Source organism: Myiozetetes cayanensis, unplaced genomic scaffold, assembly GCF_022539395.1.
Source record: "Myiozetetes cayanensis isolate MyiCay16 unplaced genomic scaffold, myiCay2020 scf2-11, whole genome shotgun sequence".
Lineage (NCBI taxonomy): Eukaryota > Metazoa > Chordata > Aves > Passeriformes > Tyrannidae > Myiozetetes > Myiozetetes cayanensis.
The window spans coordinates 94,323,599-94,341,352 of NW_026087411.1; the positions used below are offsets into that span (position 1 = coordinate 94,323,599).

Below are 17,754 nucleotides of genomic sequence, written 5' to 3' on the forward strand. Positions count from 1 at the left end.
ACAATAAAAATGGTGAAAAATACAGGGGGTATTAAGAATTGCAGCTGAACCTCAGATCACTCTGATGTGTAGCATTTATGCCTCCTTACAGCACAAATTTGGGAAAATTTATGAAGCCAAGGGTGCAATATTAAATAAATGTAGTGCAAAGTAATGCCTAGAGCTAGCACTGAAATACATGTAAATTATAGTCCATTAATACAGATCACAATCTAGATTTATTAAATGCATTTCATATTACAATATACAGGCAAAACAAAGGATATAAAAAAACTCCTCATGTATGAAAGTCTAGATATTGAATAAACTCTTAAAATTCATACATCTCTTGAGGGCAGTTGGTAGACTTGTAGGAGGGATTAACAAGCACGGAAAGAACTTGCAAACTTAAGAGCCTGAGGTCATTTTTGGAGAGAGGATAGGAGGAAATTACCTATTAGTGTATTTTTTCAAAATTATTCATTTAAGTGTTTTTATGAAGCACTAGTTTAAAGGGCAAGATACTACGGGCTTGAGATAAGGGAGTAACTTCTACCCTGCAATAACCACTTGTGTTCAGACTCTTACTCCACAGCAACAGAGTGGCTGGTCATTTTTATTGAGAGAAACTTATTTGCTTTAACCATGATATAAAAAACGTACAGAGAACCAGCTACCACGGGACCACTGGCACACCACACCAAAACAATGTTTTTGCATGTCCACACACCCTCATGTTTTAAAACTCTTTATGCATTCATGCAGAAAATTCTAAACTAGGACAAACACAAGTAATTCATGTTGCAAGGCAGGAGCCTGGCTATCACTTCATCACTCAGTTTCCAAAGAAAGAGGTTGTATTTTCTTCACGTTACAGAAATCTTCATGCACAAAATACTTTCCTTTGTTTGTAGTAGCCCACTGGATTTCAAATATGGATTTTAACAAAGTAGTCTGTAAAAGTCAGTAACTCCTGTCACTTACTTGGCTTAGAGTTGATGATGATGTTTTCAGCAGAGTGCTGGGGTGGAAACCTGCAGTTCTCTCCTTGGCTCTCACTGCTGCCATACTCTATGACTTCCACTTGTCCCAGTGGTACACTCCACTTCAATAAATACCTCTGATCAGTTGTCATGGTGCCACTGCTTTCATAGGAAGAGCTGAAAGATGCACAAATTATTGCTGTGACAAGCAATTGTGTTTCATGGCATCCCATTTAATATTTTAGCTTCTAAAATCTGCTGTTTGCCACCTTGAGTACAGTGCACAACTTGAAAGAAATACATGCCTCAGACTGACTTTTGTGACATACCTTTTCTGAGGAGAAAAGAGCAGCTATGCAGGTGCAAATAATCTTGTTACAAACACCGTAGGATCACCAACAGCAGTGCCTACATTTCTATAGCATATATACATTTGTATAAATGACCATCTTTTAAGATCAATGTGCACTTTGACATCCTAACACAAGTGTTTGGGATTACACTTTGGCTCTGTATTTTCCTAACTCTTTTGAAACAGTGCTCAAGAGAAGTAATTGTTATATTTAGGGAAGTATGGACGATGGGACCTTTGACTGACTACTGGCAACAGGAAGGACAATGTAACCTCCCAAGGGCTAAAAGGCTAACATTTCTGCCAAACCACGCAGCCCAGAATGTTCTGTGCAGGAGACCTCTGCAACTGCTGCAGCTTTCCAAGAGTAATCCCACATGAGCTGCTGCTAAAGGAAGTGTGTATCAACACACATCTCAGAGGAAGGAGCACACTGAGGAAGCTCACTAGGAAGAGAAATTACATTAATACTAATTTTACTTTGTTTGCCTCATTCCCTTATGCAGATCTAAGCACAGCTAAAAAATATTTATTATAAAGGACAAAAGACATGTTAAAGTGAACAAAAAACATTTACTTCACAGAAAGCACGACTAAAATACAGAAGTTAAATGCTTGGGAGAAATCAGAAAAATGCATTTATGGAGAACAGTTTCTAAATGCTGATGTTCAGCTAGTCACCTACCTATTCACAACACAGTCATACTTTTGTTTCAATGAAGATGCAAGTATGAACAAAAAAAAACAAGTGCCACAGCTTAAGTAAATATTTATATTCTTGATCTAGCTTAGAAGAAAAAACAAAACTAGGCAGCACACATTTGTTCAGTCACTAGGGATAGCATCCACCCCATCCAACTGCTGCTACTTCAAAGATAAGCCTCCAGCTCAAACCGGTCATCTGGACTACATGTGAAGAAAGACCTTCCAAGGGTCATGTCCTCTGTAAAAATATGTATCTTTTGCAAGCCATAAAAAAATTAATTTGGAACTAATGGTCCCCAGGCTCCTGGGATGTCTGAATGTTCCTGTAAAGGTTGGACAAAAGAGGTTTGAGAAAAATGAGCTGATAGATACTGCACAGCCATGTGTACGCGTAAACCTTTTGAAGTAGTCTACATCTCCAGGGTAAATCTGTGGACACGCACGTTGATAACCACTGCTGTAACAGAAGTCTAGCTTAGGTAAGATGAGTAACATTTATACAGTTAAAATGAAGAGAAATAAAGCTCATCCCCTGTGAACTGAACAGGCAAGTGGTATTCTACAGTATATTCTTGTTTTGAACAAAAACTTTTAGACTATACAGGTGTCATATGTGAAGGCTGGCAGACAATTTTCTTCAGTCCCTATCTTGCATGCAAAGGTAGTTCCTTCTGCAGTAAAAAACTAAGAGCAGACCACAAAAACATGGAGGAATTTTAAATCCACACACACAGTCTGTAGGTGGACTAACCCTCAACTGAACCCCAAGGAAGTCACTAAACTTTTCCTCTGCTAGTGAATAAAGTTAGAATTGTATTCAACTATTCTAAAAAGCAACTGTTATTTAAATAACAGGTTGGAAAGCAAACTTTAGCTGCTACAGGAAGCCCTAATTAAATTTTTTCAGCGTTAGCCAATGCCCATGACATATGCATGCCCACTTGCCATCCCATAAGAGCTTGCTCAGCACCAGTTAATGCCCATGGGAACAGTGCTGTGATAACCAGAACTCTTGACTTAATGAGGAACACAGAGACTTGGCATAATCATGAACTTCTCAAATGGAAAATGAAACAGACTGTATACTGCCACTTCAAGGACATATACAGAAAATCCAAGACTATGATGGTACGGAACAAGAGAAAAGATGAATGGTCAAAAGCACTGTTCTTGCAAAAAAACATGAAAAAATACCCAGGTGTTACTAAGAAACTTAAGAATTTTTAAAGAATCACAGGATAACTGACATAAGATGTTAATTTTCTGAAGTGCAGTTATTACATGGCATTTCTCATTCACTAATGTGGTGAATGCACAAAGGATTCACCTGGGTAAAAAAGTATGTACTCTATTTGTACTAAGATATCAACTTATGCTTAAGAAAATCTGTTCTTGGCAAATCTTAATGATCCATATTTTCTTTGTCAGAATGTACTATCACATAAAGCAAATTATAATTATAATACAGGCAGAATTTTAATTTGAGGGTGACTTTGGCATCCACAGAGGTTTACTAACACAATAATTACAGCCAACAAAAGCAGAGAAACCACTAGGAAAAATCCTTTTCTCAAAGCACCTTCTCTTTAATATTTAAATGTTAGGTCTCAAAAGATAAAAACCCTTCCCCATCTGGAACTTTGTTAGTGAGTTCCAGGTTTGATCTTGCTACATGCATTAGCCTTCTAGGGTTTTGTGTTTTGTGGTTTTTTTAATTTGCAAATTCTGTTAAGTAACAGATTCGTGTGTGTGTGTGTGTGTGTGTAACAGCATGAATGTAAAGAAGAAGAGAAAAAAGTCCTACCTTGGCATGCCTGTACTTCACTAAGCACTAATACACAACAATAACTAGACACTACAGAGCATTTCTATCTGTAATCTCCCACTGATATAGTCTCCTTACAAACGTACTCTAGAATCTCCGAATATCAGATGGCAATTCAGAAGACTGTAACAAAGCTAGTTATCCATTTATTATGACTACTCCTACAAGTCATTAGCCATAGTAAAAAGAAAAACAGGAAAAATTTCATTAAGTGTCTTTTTCAAACTGAAGCTTGAAGGATCATCTAAAAGATATGAATCAAGTCTTACCGAATATTTACTGTTGCACACATCAGCACATCGTTTAACATGAAAAGGCGTCGCTCTTTGGTTTTGATAATTTCTCCTTTGTCATTGTAAACCGTCTCAACCATATCATCAGTCCGTATGAGGTATCTGTTTCCACTGCTGAGTAGCTAGATTTTGAAAACAATCAGCATTGTATATTACACATGGTACATCCAACATTCAGTGCAAAAAGCAAAAGAAAATACAACAGGTTATTACTTGCCATCCTAGCACAAGTGATCACAGGTGGATTTGCTAAGGGAATTAAGCCTCTTCTTTAACTTGCTTTTCATGTAGAGAAACAGTAACTTCTGCTGCCACCAATATGGCCTGCTGGGGTTTTGGGTCCTAATGCAGACCATAATTGCTCTGGGAATCTTCCACAGTGGTAAAGCCTCCCTGGTGAAAAAAATGATAGCTTCCACAATTTCTGTGGTTTCCTTCCCTTGTCCTTTCTTTCACAGCCCACTGAATTGCAACATGTGGTTCCAGCTGCCAAAGCGGGAGGCCAGGGTGGGAGGAGGAAGGTGCTCAGCCTGCTTTCCCCCCGGGCTCACAGAGCTAACTGAGGAGTGCTGCTGGCAGAGTGCCACAGACTGCAGACAAGATGGCATGTCCAAGAGATACATGGCACGTAAATTGTTCCTGACATTTGCCTTCAGGGGCTGAGGATCAGCACTGTGTGCAAGCAAGAACTAATACCTTACAGGTCAAACACACCTCTGTAGTGTCCAAGAGAATAAAATGCTCCACAGCTCACTTCCTATCCATCCACCTCCTTCATCATCTATTTCACCCTGCCTGGCACTGCTCCAAAATGGTATATAGATATATATATATATCTAATATAAGGCAGACATTAACCCACACGGCACGGAGGGTCCTGTGAGATTTGGAGTGATTACCCAGATACATATCAATTCATCTCCCAGTGCATAACATACAAAATTTTACAGTCAATATTGACTAACAAAAGGAAACCTGGGCCACCTCTTCAAAAGCACATTCTGTGTCTTGAACTCCTTTAACTATCTGTAGATGAATCATAGCTGCTTCAAGAAGCAGGAGTATGAGAACTAGAAAAGAAAGTAAAATGTTTGAATCCATCTTCTAATGCACTTAGAATGGAAATACTGCTCCAGTATGAAAATGCATTCAGAATTCCATTCCTGATAAATAGTTTAAAACAAGCACATTGTCTATTCTGGTTCTCCTAAAAGCCATGCTTTTATGCATCACCAAAAAAACACACCACCCCTTCAGTATGTCTCCATTACTTCATCCTAGAAAGAGTCCAAAGTATAAAAATATGTAACTTCATAAAATAAATAACTGAAAAAGGATTTATGTCCCATTTCATGGGAAAAGAGGAATTATTTATCATACAAATAAGACAAGCATACATATATCCACAGTACAGACAGCTACTAACAAACTCATTTGAAGAGGGTTCCTTCCTTCTTAGTAAATGTCTTCTGTACTTCTTTAAAGACATTTCTATTGTATGATGCAAATGCATTAATGAAATAGAGTGGGATGCTCCTTAAAACAAGGAAGATGTTGGACCCATTCAACAGCACATCTTGAACTGCTCCATAGTTGGAAGTACTGCAGTAAAAGCACCTAGTCCCTTCCTTTATACAGGAGTAATTCCTCAGTTCTAAAATAAATTAAAAGTTGAATTTTCCCATTCAGAAAATGTGCAGGAGACTTTACTATATAGTATTGTTTCCTGCACTGCCACAGAACACCAATATTGCTGCTGCTATTTCAGCTTGTTGCCCACTCCAGCACGTGGTTTAACCAGCAAGCCTGTTCAGTTCCAGAGATAGGTCACATCTCACATCTACCACTAGAATGACCCCATGTGATTGAGCTCTACAGAAAAAACCATAGGTGTCTCTTTGGTCTATTTTAGAGATTGCTCAAGGCCCAGAAAGTGACGCTTCCATCATACTTTCCTTACCTTGTTCAGGTAACGTTCATTCATTGCTTTTGCTATTTGTTTTATTTCACAGCGCTGATCTGCATCCCTTTTTCTTTCATTTAACTTCTCTGCCAGTGTTTCAAGTTCTGTAAGAGCCATCTGTAGAGGTAATCTGTCAGGATGTCCTTTATTAGTGTTCTTCAACATATCCTGAGGGGAAATTATAAAACAAAACAAAAATTTAGATTTAATTTCAGAGCCAAGTTCAAAAGATTATATGGTTAAAGTTACAAATACATTCTTTACCTGAGTACTACTAAAGAATAAGACTAATGAGCACCTAATGAATATTCAGATAGCATGCTGCTTACCTTCCTGAATATCTTAAAAATTCTTAAAAAAATATTGAATACAGTTTATTTAAAGGACAAAAGAACAAAAAAGGAACATAATATTAAACAATTTGAAAATCAATATTATAGCACAATGTCAGTGTCTGTGAACAGTGATTTAAAATGAAACTTTTCTGATACTTTTTACTGTAATAATACCCTGGCTCCTTCACCCACAGTAATTCCCAGACCTGCATCCCAAAGCCTGCCCTCTTCTGTGGCACCCCAAAACACAGCTAGCACGCAGTCCTCACTGGGGTAGATCTGCTGTGGTCTGGAACGAGTTACAAACAGTGTAAACTGGTCTGGAGGAGGACGTCTGTACTGGGGAACTGTGCTCTTCCTGTAGCTTGACTGCCTTTGAGATGAGATCCAAGGACTCCCTGTCAACTCCCCAGTTTCCATAGGAAGAAATAGAAGATGCTACAGGTCATAAAGAAGCTGCAACACACTCTAGCAAGTCCTGTGAGCTAAGTAGTCAGGAAGAGAGTGTGCTGTTGTTCTGCATGCCACATATATTCTGAAATCTCCAAGGCATGAATAAATCCTCTTGTATTGTTCTTAAATGGAAAGGAATGCCACCAAGTTCTTAGTCATATTTTTTAGTGTTATTAGCTTACAAACTGATATGATCAAGTAGCACATTTGACCTACAGCTTTACTACAAAGTGACTTATAAGATACATCTAACTTGGAAAGTAATCTAGAGTAAGTCTAGTTCGCTAAGATTATCTCGCAGTGTACTTACTGCCTGTCGCAGCAATTAGAATATGAGATCAGCACGTTTAGTGCACTGAAATTTTTTCTTTGTTATTTCCCCACGTTACAGCAGTCATTTCCACTGCAGCAAGCTCCTCCAGCAGAAGACAGCTATCACGTAATCCGAAAAGTAAACCCCACAAGAATGCAACAAGAGCATCCCTTTGGTAAACATTACTTACCTGCAATAGTAGAATGAACTGTGGAAAACGTTGGATAGGTTTCATCATTAAACCATACAGTGTAATGCGATCGGGACTTGACTCCTGGCACTGCTGCAATGCAAGAAAGCCACGTTTACTGCTGTGAGTGCATTTCCACCAGTTACAGAAAGGAAAGCATTTCCTAAAAGTTTTTCTATATCACTTACATTGATTATAACAGTAGGGCTGTAAAAATTCCATTTACTGTAAACATTTAATTTGAAAATATTAAATCTTTTAAAAACCCCATCACTATAAAAATGATGGCCTGTCACTGAACTGAAATCTCCTCCTTAAATAAATACAGCTGGGCTAAAGACTCACCAGCAATGTAGCACCCATGTATGTACTGGTAGAGCACAGTCATGCTTCTTGCATAAGCAGTGCATGGAAACATTTGACTTAAATGTAAAAAAATTTAAGTGATCTGTTGATTTACAGTTCCTAATTTACTACTGCTGTTCTGTTCTTTGGGGCTAAGAGACTATAAATCTCTAACTACCTATGTGTTTTTACCTATGGGTTTTAAGAGAAAATCTAAGGAAAACATCATAATCTCAGTACTATGCAAACAGAGATTTTTAACTTCTTTATTAAAAGAAACTAAGGCAAAGAACATTGATTTATGTTTAGGAATAAAAATGTAAGAATCTAATTACTTTAGTTATCAGGAATGGCAGATAAAACCAAACAAATTTCATTTGCATGTGTAAAAAGGCCTTGTTTGTATAAGACATTTGGAAGTACTTTGACCAGAATCAAAGCTGACACAAAATAAGGACAGTAGAGGAAATACTCAATATTAAAAACAAAGCAAACTTAAACATTTTTAAACTGGTGTGATGCTTAAATTGCTCTTTAGTGCTACAACTATCAGCTTTACAAGAATTTATTTCCGTAATTTTATCCACAAACATATTCTTTTGCCCAAACAGCAGTAGTGAAGATTCTGGCCTTCACTGCGGGCAGGTAAACAAAAAGAGGACGGTACAAAAATGTCTTCTGTCACCAGAGTTTGGCCATGAGTCCCCAGCTCCCAGCAGCACCAGTGGCACTGACAAGCAGTGATGAGAGGTGCAGGTTATGTCTCTATTCAAACAACAGGCTTTTAACCATGTGAGAAGTATGAAGTGACTACACTCACTGGAGAGTCTCAACTTCATTGTGCCTAAGGCTGCCAGAGTATCATCCTGCACAGTGTTGGCCACACTCCGAAAAGTTGTTAGTTATTTTTAAAATCTGAAGACTGCCACCCTTCCACCTGTCCACCCTGCTCTAGGCAACCTAAGTGCTGCTCTCATTTGCCTAGGGTACCCAATTTCAGTGTTTGGTGGACCATTGCAATGGAACTGACAAGGGCAACAGCTTTGAGAGGTACAGCTCAATCCAGGACTCTCTGGGAATGGGACATGCAGAGCTTTCAAGCTCTCAGCAATGTCACAGACAGCCTAAAAGCCTTTCAATGGATTCTGTGTACCCTCTGTAAGGTATCAACCCTAGGGATTCACAGCACTTCTACTGCATGTACCAGGCTCTCTATACACATCATTATAAGCACTTTATGCATCAGGCTAGAATGCATTCTACACAAAAATTATCTATTTCAACCTCAAATCAGAAACGTGATTTTTAAAATACTAGGAAAGTGTTGTGAAACAGAAATATAGTTACACTACACTCTTCACAATACAACAAAGAAATCAGAGAGAAAATAAATCCCAAATAAAAAGAGGCTTCATATGTTGAACTATTATTTGAAGCTCAACTGATACAGAAGAATCCCAATCTTTTGCCAAGCACAGTAATGCAAACATCAATAAACAGATTTGAACAACTGCAAAACTATTCTGCATTTCAGAATACATCCTAGATCTGACATTATTATTCTGAAAACACAGTAGTGTAGGTGAACTTAATGGATTTTTTGTGCCAAACATGTAAAACATAAAGCCAAGTCCAGCTGTATAATTACACCTTACTTACACTTTCTTATTTATACATACGCACAGTTGTTTTAAGATTGAATGAACTCACCTTTAAGAAGTCTAAAAAGGCAGGTTTGGTGGCACATGATTTCTTGAGAATCCCTACTGCTGTACTGAAGTTGTTCACATATTCGCTGTATGCATCCAATACCATAGATTTAGAAAACTGGAAAGACAAAAGGGTAAGCCTTAACTAAAAATACAAAAGATCCCTGAAAGCATAGCTATCTGACCATTAGAATTCACCTTGCTTGGACCTAAGATCTTTTCTTCTCCTAATGCTGTATCTACAGAAATACTGTTGATACCGAAAATAATCTTTCTGTAGAAGACAGGTTGGAAACAGACGGATGTAAGAGCTGTGAATTACAAGATATGTATTTACAGAAATTGCTTCATCTTGGCTACAACACTAGCACATAACCTGAGGACTATGGGCAATCAAAGGGCATCCTCTGAGATTCAAAGTGGTAGCTGGGATCCCCTGATCATCTCACTGCTGCCTGCCATCCAGACTAGGTGACTCAGAGAAGTCCCAGGGCCTTCCTGCACTAACCTCAGCTAGTCAGGACTTACCAAGAAAGCAGACAGACTGTGTGACCTGCAAACAGTCACATGAATTGTAAGATCATTGCCCATCACCTTCACACTGGGAATAATGTCCTTCTACCAACCAAGGCCACTACTTGTTTTCTCTACCTTAAAACAGGTAGTTCAGTCCTTTACTGAATGGACTTCAGGATGGCATGTTTTACAAACACTCTTTACCCATGTCTCAGCCTCAATTAGACCTCAGGAATTCAGGACAGCATCTACTGTGGGTTTTTTCCACTCACAGACTACTATGTATGACTATCTACTTTGTAAGAGATGCTGAGCCTCAATTTCACTTTAATTTTGGTGGGTTTATGAACCTCTAACTTCTCAGAGAAAGAAACTGTTTACTTAAATGACTGAAAGCTTGATCAAAGCCTGAAAATTTTACCCATAATCCTTTCTCATCTGCCAACCAAGCCAAAGACATTTCATGTCAGTTTCCTTACCAGGATGATACATACATACTCTCGTAGTTGCTGCAGGCATTGGTGAATACAGTAATAAAGCAGTTGAGTCAGAAAAAAAGATACAGAGATGGAATAAAAAGACTAAAATAAAAACAGATTATCTGTTCTGACACATTTGCTTACTGAAGCAACAAAGACATCACCGATCATTTCAACAGAGTCCCACTCAGATACACGACTCGCCAGCGCAATCTGAAACATTGAATGGCACTGAAGAATTTCCTTAATTCGATAAAAGACCATTTTAAGTTTTCTTTCACTCAATAATTTTGGTTCCATATCTGAAAGGGGCTTCTCATATTGCTGTGGGAGAAAAGAAAAGTAAATAGATTTAAACAAACAAACAAACAAAGGACTTGTACAAGCAGAAAAACCAACTTATGTAACAGTACACACACACAAAATCAGTGAACATTTGGCATGAAGCATCTGTAGCAATACCTGCACAAATCATATGACAGATTTGTTAAGGATCTGATTATTGCTCAAATTTTCAAAGTTAAAAATATGCAAAAAATATTAAGGTACCTCCAGGATTCTTTTAAGGGCATCCACGTAATTCTTCTCACTGTCAACTACAGAGCCCAAAATATACCTTCTCACAACCTGTTAAAACAACAAAGTTTTGTCCAAAGCTCTAATCAGGTAACACAGTTAAAAATGGTGATGATAAAATTCTCAAATTAATAAAACACAAAAAAATACAAATCAATTTCAATACTGGAATTGCAATAAAAGAATACTATACCTCTTCAAAAGTAAGGAAATTTAGTATTACTCTAAAACTATTTATTTTAAAGAACACAAGAATTATTGTATCTATAATTTTTTTCTGACTGTGGCAATTCTGAGCTTTACTTTTGAAACTTGTGTTTTAACTTTGGCATTTAGACAATGCTCTCAGGCACATGGTGCAATTCTTTGGGCTGTCCTGTGCAGGGCTGGGACTTGGACTTCGATGATCCTTGCGTACCCCGTCCACCTAAGGATATTCTATAATCCTAGGTATAAATGTAGGCATTAATGGAAAGAATCATAAGCATAGGCTGATGTTGACTACTTCAGTGAACTGCTACAATAAAATAGGTAACCAGCTTTCAAAAATCAGTCCTCAAATTTATTTTTTAATATGTTTTATAAATTTACTGGGAGTAACATGAAGGACAAGGAAATATTAATTGCCTTTTTAAGGTAAGGCTATATAAAATGTACTTGTATTGAGAAAGTATCCAAGAAAGCCATGTGTTCTCTTTTGGGCATTACCATGTATAAGTGATAACCCCATCTCATCTATATTTACATGCATTGACATTATAAGAGCTTCAGGAAATGCTACCATATTTCACGTTTACAAACTGCGGGCTATTTATCACACCTCCTTCTCCACCTTCTGCTTCTCTAATTCAGCTGAAACACACTTTGTATGTGTGTGTGGGTCCTGTGGACATGACAGGACAGGAAGGACTGGGAAACTGATTTGGTTTAAAATTTAAACTTCTTACTGTCATTGATTATATTTCTTGCTGGTTATAAGGATTTGTTTTCACCCAAATCCATTTTCTAATCCATTTTCTAATCCAGCTCATTCCAGAGCTTTTAAAAGCGGGACTCTGAGGGAGAAGACAGCACAAGGGCAGGATCAAGCCACTTTCCACAACCACAAGAGAAGGCAAAAGTACTTCTTTTATTATTTTAAGCTAGCCTAAATGACCATGAAACTCAAATCTCAGGCTTGTCTCTCTCTCTGCTCCTGAACTCCACAGCCTCGCACCTTCTCCACCATGGTTGCATTAATTCTCCACACTTGTTTTTTGCTTTATTAAGTCAGGTTAAATAAGAATTTTCTTTCAAGTACTGGTATTTCAAAGATGGACTTGAAAATTATCTGAGGTTTTGCCCAAAGACATATACAGTAAAATTAGTTGTGTATAATCTGTGTTTAGAATGGATTTAGCAGTGTCTTATTGGATATAATGTATCAGCTGCTCTGGTGACAGATACTAACTCTACTTTTTGTCACAGTTCATTCTTCTGAACAGAATAAACATCTGTAGAAATAAAAACTTCAGGCTCTATAATACTCAGAATGGATATTTAATACTGCCTCTAAGTTATTGCAATAGATATGAGACCCAACCCTGGTATTTACCAGCACCAGGATTTAAACAGAAGCCATCATGCCACCTGCTGTTTGAAGCCAGCACTTCCATAGAACAGCTCTGCTGCCACAGGGCAGCTGGGTGAGAAGGGGTCCTGGCACTGGCTCTCCCTGCCCAGGGTGCCTAGGGCTGTGACCCCCTCCAGCAGCCAGGACTTGTGCTGGCCTCTGCTGAGCTGCTCCAGTGTTTCTGTCCATCCCAGCCCACCAGAGCCCTTCTGGCCAGCAGCCCCTCTCCCACACATGGCCTGCTGCACCTCACCAGTTTGGTGTCCCTCCAGATGTGCATTGCAGCTGACATTCGAATCACTAACATAGGCATTAAATGCCACAGGCCTGTATCCACTCCTGAGGGACGCAACTAACACTGACCACCCAGCAGACTTCGTAGCATGGACTACAGCCTTTGAGCATGGCATCCTCACCTGTTTTCCACCCACCTTCTAGTTCACCCATACAAACTGTATCTCACCCAAGGGTACTAGGGTACTCCAGGAGACTGTCAAAAGCTAAGGCAGAGGTAACTGATACCCCCTGCTTCCCTCTGCTCACAAGCCAGTCACATCAAAGGGGCTCAAGTTGGTCAGGCTTAAGTGTGGTCCATCTGTGCTGACTGTTCCCACTCATTCTCCTGTCCTACTAAACCCAGACATGGCTCCCAAGAGCATTTGCTCCTTTGCTGGGACTGAGGTGAGGCCAGACTTGATCCTTCTTGTTCGTCAGTGTGACCCTTACTTTTTCCCAGTCTTCTGATCACTGTGATCTTAGATGACTGAGAAAGACATTACTCTTGAATACATCCCATCTGGTCCCACAGACAACTTTATGTCCAACTGGCCTCAGTCCCCCCAGATGCAGACCCCAGCAGGACCTGCCTCTGGGCTCATGGGCTGAGTCCTGAGGACAAACCTCCCCAGTAAAAGCTTTCTCACTAGGTCCCCGGCTCACTAAGCAGCTTACTCATGTTTTTCTCAGCTTCCTTTTGTTGCACAATGCACATATAAGAAACCCTTCACTGTTGCCTCTCACAACTCGCTAGCTTCAGCTGAGATTTGGCTTTCCTAACTCCATTCCTGCCCACTTGGACAGCTCCTCGGGGGTAGATAAGCAACATATATCATGACTTACACAAATATTACTGGTTTGTTCCAAACTACAAGCACTCTCATTTTTTTGGAAAGGAGGGTAAATTTATACTTAATTACCTACCAAAAAATCCCAGTGAAACTGACATTCGTATTTGGAAAGAAGGAAAAGACAGCATTCAGACTGATGTTGAAATCTCACATTTGGTAGTTGCATTGTTACAAGATTAGCACTTCACTGGGTTAAATACACAAGAAAAGTAAACTTCACCAAACAAACAGAAAACGTGTATCACTCTCCTCAACTGCCCCTTAGTTTGTTTTTTTGCTCATTTTCTGAAAGTACTGACCAACTAACTCATAACTTGACACCACAAAACGTTAAAAACTTTCCTATAGTTATTAGGTGCCATAACAACACAGTAGCATGAACACACTGGATTTATTTTCAGTCAAACTTTCTAACTGATGCTGATTTCAGTGTTTTTTGAAGTGGTTTCCACAGTGACTATACAGTTTGAGGTGGAGAATAGCAAAATATATTCTTCTCCAGACTTCACTTTACTAGGGACAACTTTTTTTAACCAAGAAAGCCTTAAGATTCAGAGAACATATAGGATATTTTCTACTTTTAAAATGGAAATCCCAAAGCACCTAGAGCAATGTCTTCTGACTCAATAAAAATGCTTTCACTCTCTTCTTTGGCACTTAAAACCATCCCATTTAGTTTAAGTGTTCAAGTAGTGAAACAGTAGAGTTATTATAGATAATTTTAGAATGCAAAACAGCATTTTGCATCTCTGGCTGAATTTGGAAGTGATGCAGCTTACATGCACACATACCAATTTTCAAAAAACTACTTATTTAGTTCTGAATTTGATGTCCACTTAAGTAAAATGTCAATATATTTGAAGAGCAAAGGCACGTAAGAGCCACTGATGTAGAGCAGAAGGGGAGGAAAAAGAGGTAGAGCACCATATTTCCCAAAGCCTATTACCTGCTGCTGTGATAATCCTTCAGGCATAGGAGTCATAATTGCTTCTGTATGCATACAGTCCACATCAATAAATAAATTTAGCTCTTCTTCTTCCAGACATGATGATCTATGATCTACAAACAATTAAATAACCAAAATGTCAACTTTTACATGTGGATTGAAAGAAGGAAAAAAAAAAAGGCAAAACCAAAGAAAGTAAAGATCCTATCATCCAAACACAGCAGTTATACATGTTCACTTACCAAACAAATTTCCCAGCACTTCTGTGTCATCTGTGAAATCATATAAATACCACCACCAATACATGTTCTAGTACAGAAATCCACACAGTAGGCCTATGCATCTTTTGCTTGACCTCTACTCCCTCCTCACAGCCAGAAGAACAGGGCTGTCCAGAGTGCAGAACATAACAACTAGGGTTAAAGCACTGCAGCTCCAGGGCCATCATTTTCAAAATAAGTGAACTTTGGGAAGAGATTAAACACACCCATATTATGATCCAGCTAAAAATATTCCATACTTCCTTTAATAACCAAACTAAAGTAAGTAACCAAATTTACCAATGTTTCCTTTCATCAGAAACAAGAGTAAGGACTTCTGCATTGCTCTGTATGAACAAATTTTACCAAAACAAGCATCACCAAAGTGCAGTGATAGGTGGCAGTACACAGCCAGCCAAACAAGCTGGGGAAAGGGGAGATAAAGACAGTATGAGAAACTGTGTCATAGAACAAAAAGGGAAGCAAGGGAAGCAGATCTGATGGTTGAAAGAAATTTATCAGTTAATTCAACAGATTTGTCCTTAGCTCCCTGCTGATTTGGGAAATGATTATGGGACTAAACCATTCACAGATACACTGTATCTGCCACCTAACCTCTAGGAATGTACGGAGTGCTAGGTCCACTGTAACACTGCCCTGCAGATCATTTTTGTCTGTGCAACTGCAAGAAGTATAGGATACATTTTTGATTACTAAAGTTTGTGCAAATACCTGTCTATATTCTATCTGAATTCTGAATTAAGCAAATTCAGAAGCAGTTGGAGGCTATGACAAGGATGTAAGGTCTGTGCTGGTCCTTACAGATAGGACACAGCTTTATGTTATCTCACTCACTAAAAATGTCTTGTTCCCGTCTTGTGGTTTTAGCTTCCTAAAACTGTAGTTTTATAAGCTCTGAAGTTACTACCATTCAATTATTTGGGCAGAAACTTGAGCAGAAAGACATACTACCTCTCAGACTTATCCTGAAGAAGAAGAAATTAGTTTCTTTTACTACCCCCTGCCTTTTGAAAAAATTACCTGTGGACAGCTGCTTCTGAGGCTCAAAGGGCTGTCACTTGTTCTGAATTACAGAAAGGACATGAATACTTTTGGCTTTGATTTTAGACCACTTTCTGTTTTCCCAATCCAAATTCATCTTTCATCAAAAATTAAACTGATAAAGAACAGTCTTACGCACAGAGTTATTCCTTGACAATGATGAAATTTTTAAAAAGTCAGCTATCCTCCACTGAAAACCACTGTCCTAACAGCTTATTTTCCTGACATTCAGGAGTTATTTGATGGAGAGAACTGAACAGACTTAGTAGCTGGGCTGGTTTTGGCTATCGTAGAATTGTCTTCACAGTGGCTGGTATGGGGCTGTGTTTTGGATTTGTGCTGAACACAGAGTTGATAATACAGAGATGTTTTTGTCATTGCTGAGCAGGGCTTACACAGAGCAAGGCCTTTTCTGCTTTTTGTACTGCCATGCTGGCAAGAGAGATTAAGGGTCCATGGGAGGATGAGAGGAGATATGACCAGGACAGGTGACCCAAACTGTCCAAAGGGATATTCCAGACCATATGACATCATGCTCAGTACATAAAGTTGGGAGAAGAAGAGAGAGGGGGAGACCTTTGGAGTGATGGTGTTTGTCTTTCCAAGTAACTGTCACACATGATGGGGCCCTGCTCTTCTGCAGACGGCTGAACACCTGCCTGCAAATGGGAAGCAGTGAACCAATTCCTTGGTTTGCTTTGCTTGTATGAGCGGGTTTTGCTTTCCCTATTAAACTGTTTTAATCTTAACCCACGAGTTTTCCAGCTTTTACCCTTCCAGTTCTCTCCCCAGTCCTACTGGTGGGGGAGTGAACGAATGGCTGTGTGAGGCTTGATCGATGGCTGGGGTTAAACCATGACAGTAACTTCATATAATTTCCATACACCCATCTACCCATACCTAGACAGCATCTATGACACTATCTGGTGGGATTTTTTGTTGTGTTTAAGCTGACCCTTCTCTGTGCACTCAGATTTCTCAAGTCCCTCAGGTTCTTGCCCCAAACATAAAACTACACAAGATGTATTGACCATACTGTCACCTGTCATCATATTATACCACACAGTTTTGACACAAATCTGATTTCTTGCATCTAGTTCTCAGCTCCTAGTACAAAAATCTGCTAGGCCATTAATATTCTTTCTCAGAAATTACTGGATAGAGGAACAAAGAGACACATTGTAATTGGCATATACCTTGAGAAATGAAAGATTTTGTTCTAATGAAGCTACGACCCTTCTTCACAGCCGCTTTTGTCTTTTCAAGTCCATCTTTTGTACCTTCTCTAGCAGCTCTCATAAGGTTTTGCATCTGTAAGATAAAAAATACAGTCTACATGTTCAGTGAATAATAGGAACACATTTGAGTCTGCACATGATGCAGAATATTTTTGATCAAAATCTCTTTAAGAAGAACACTGTCAAGTGGTTTAGTCTATAAATATAGTCCAAATTCAAAGGAATATATAATAAGTAGACAGAACCATCAAAGCTCAGATCTGAACACCTGTATTTCTTAACAAAATAAAACCTGGAGACAGGGACTTACTTCATGGCAATACTGTATGCAAGTGTAAAATAGCAGAAGTGCTTACGAACCCTTCTACATCAAACACATGAACTCAAAATAGTCTCCAATGCTCAACTTATGTTATGTAACAAATACTTACTATTCACAAGTCATTAACGCCCAAGGGTCTTGTCCATCTTCCCATGTCCCAATAACACTTCC

At 38.8% G+C, this 17,754-nt stretch overlaps 1 protein-coding gene across 4 annotated transcripts in view; it reads right to left on the reverse strand.

The window, feature by feature from the left end:
* The window catches only part of ARHGEF10 (Rho guanine nucleotide exchange factor 10), a 111,137-nt gene that overhangs the window by 52,854 nt on the left and 40,529 nt on the right, over positions 1 to 17,754 (reverse strand). For 3 of the 4 annotated variants that reach the window (XM_050315436.1, XM_050315434.1, XM_050315437.1), the window contains 9 exons: positions 17,220 to 17,334; positions 14,702 to 14,814; positions 10,990 to 11,067; positions 10,585 to 10,764; positions 9,447 to 9,563; positions 7,392 to 7,484; positions 6,098 to 6,268; positions 4,114 to 4,259; positions 964 to 1,139 (listed from right to left, as the gene is read on the reverse strand). In XM_050315436.1, the coding sequence (XP_050171393.1) occupies positions 964 to 1,139; positions 4,114 to 4,259; positions 6,098 to 6,268; positions 7,392 to 7,484; positions 9,447 to 9,563; positions 10,585 to 10,764; positions 10,990 to 11,067; positions 14,702 to 14,814; positions 17,220 to 17,334 (1,189 nt within the window). The remainder of the gene's footprint in view (positions 1 to 963; positions 1,140 to 4,113; positions 4,260 to 6,097; positions 6,269 to 7,391; positions 7,485 to 9,446; positions 9,564 to 10,584; positions 10,765 to 10,989; positions 11,068 to 14,701; positions 14,815 to 17,219; positions 17,335 to 17,754) is intronic. The other variant, XM_050315435.1, reaches the window with a different exon arrangement.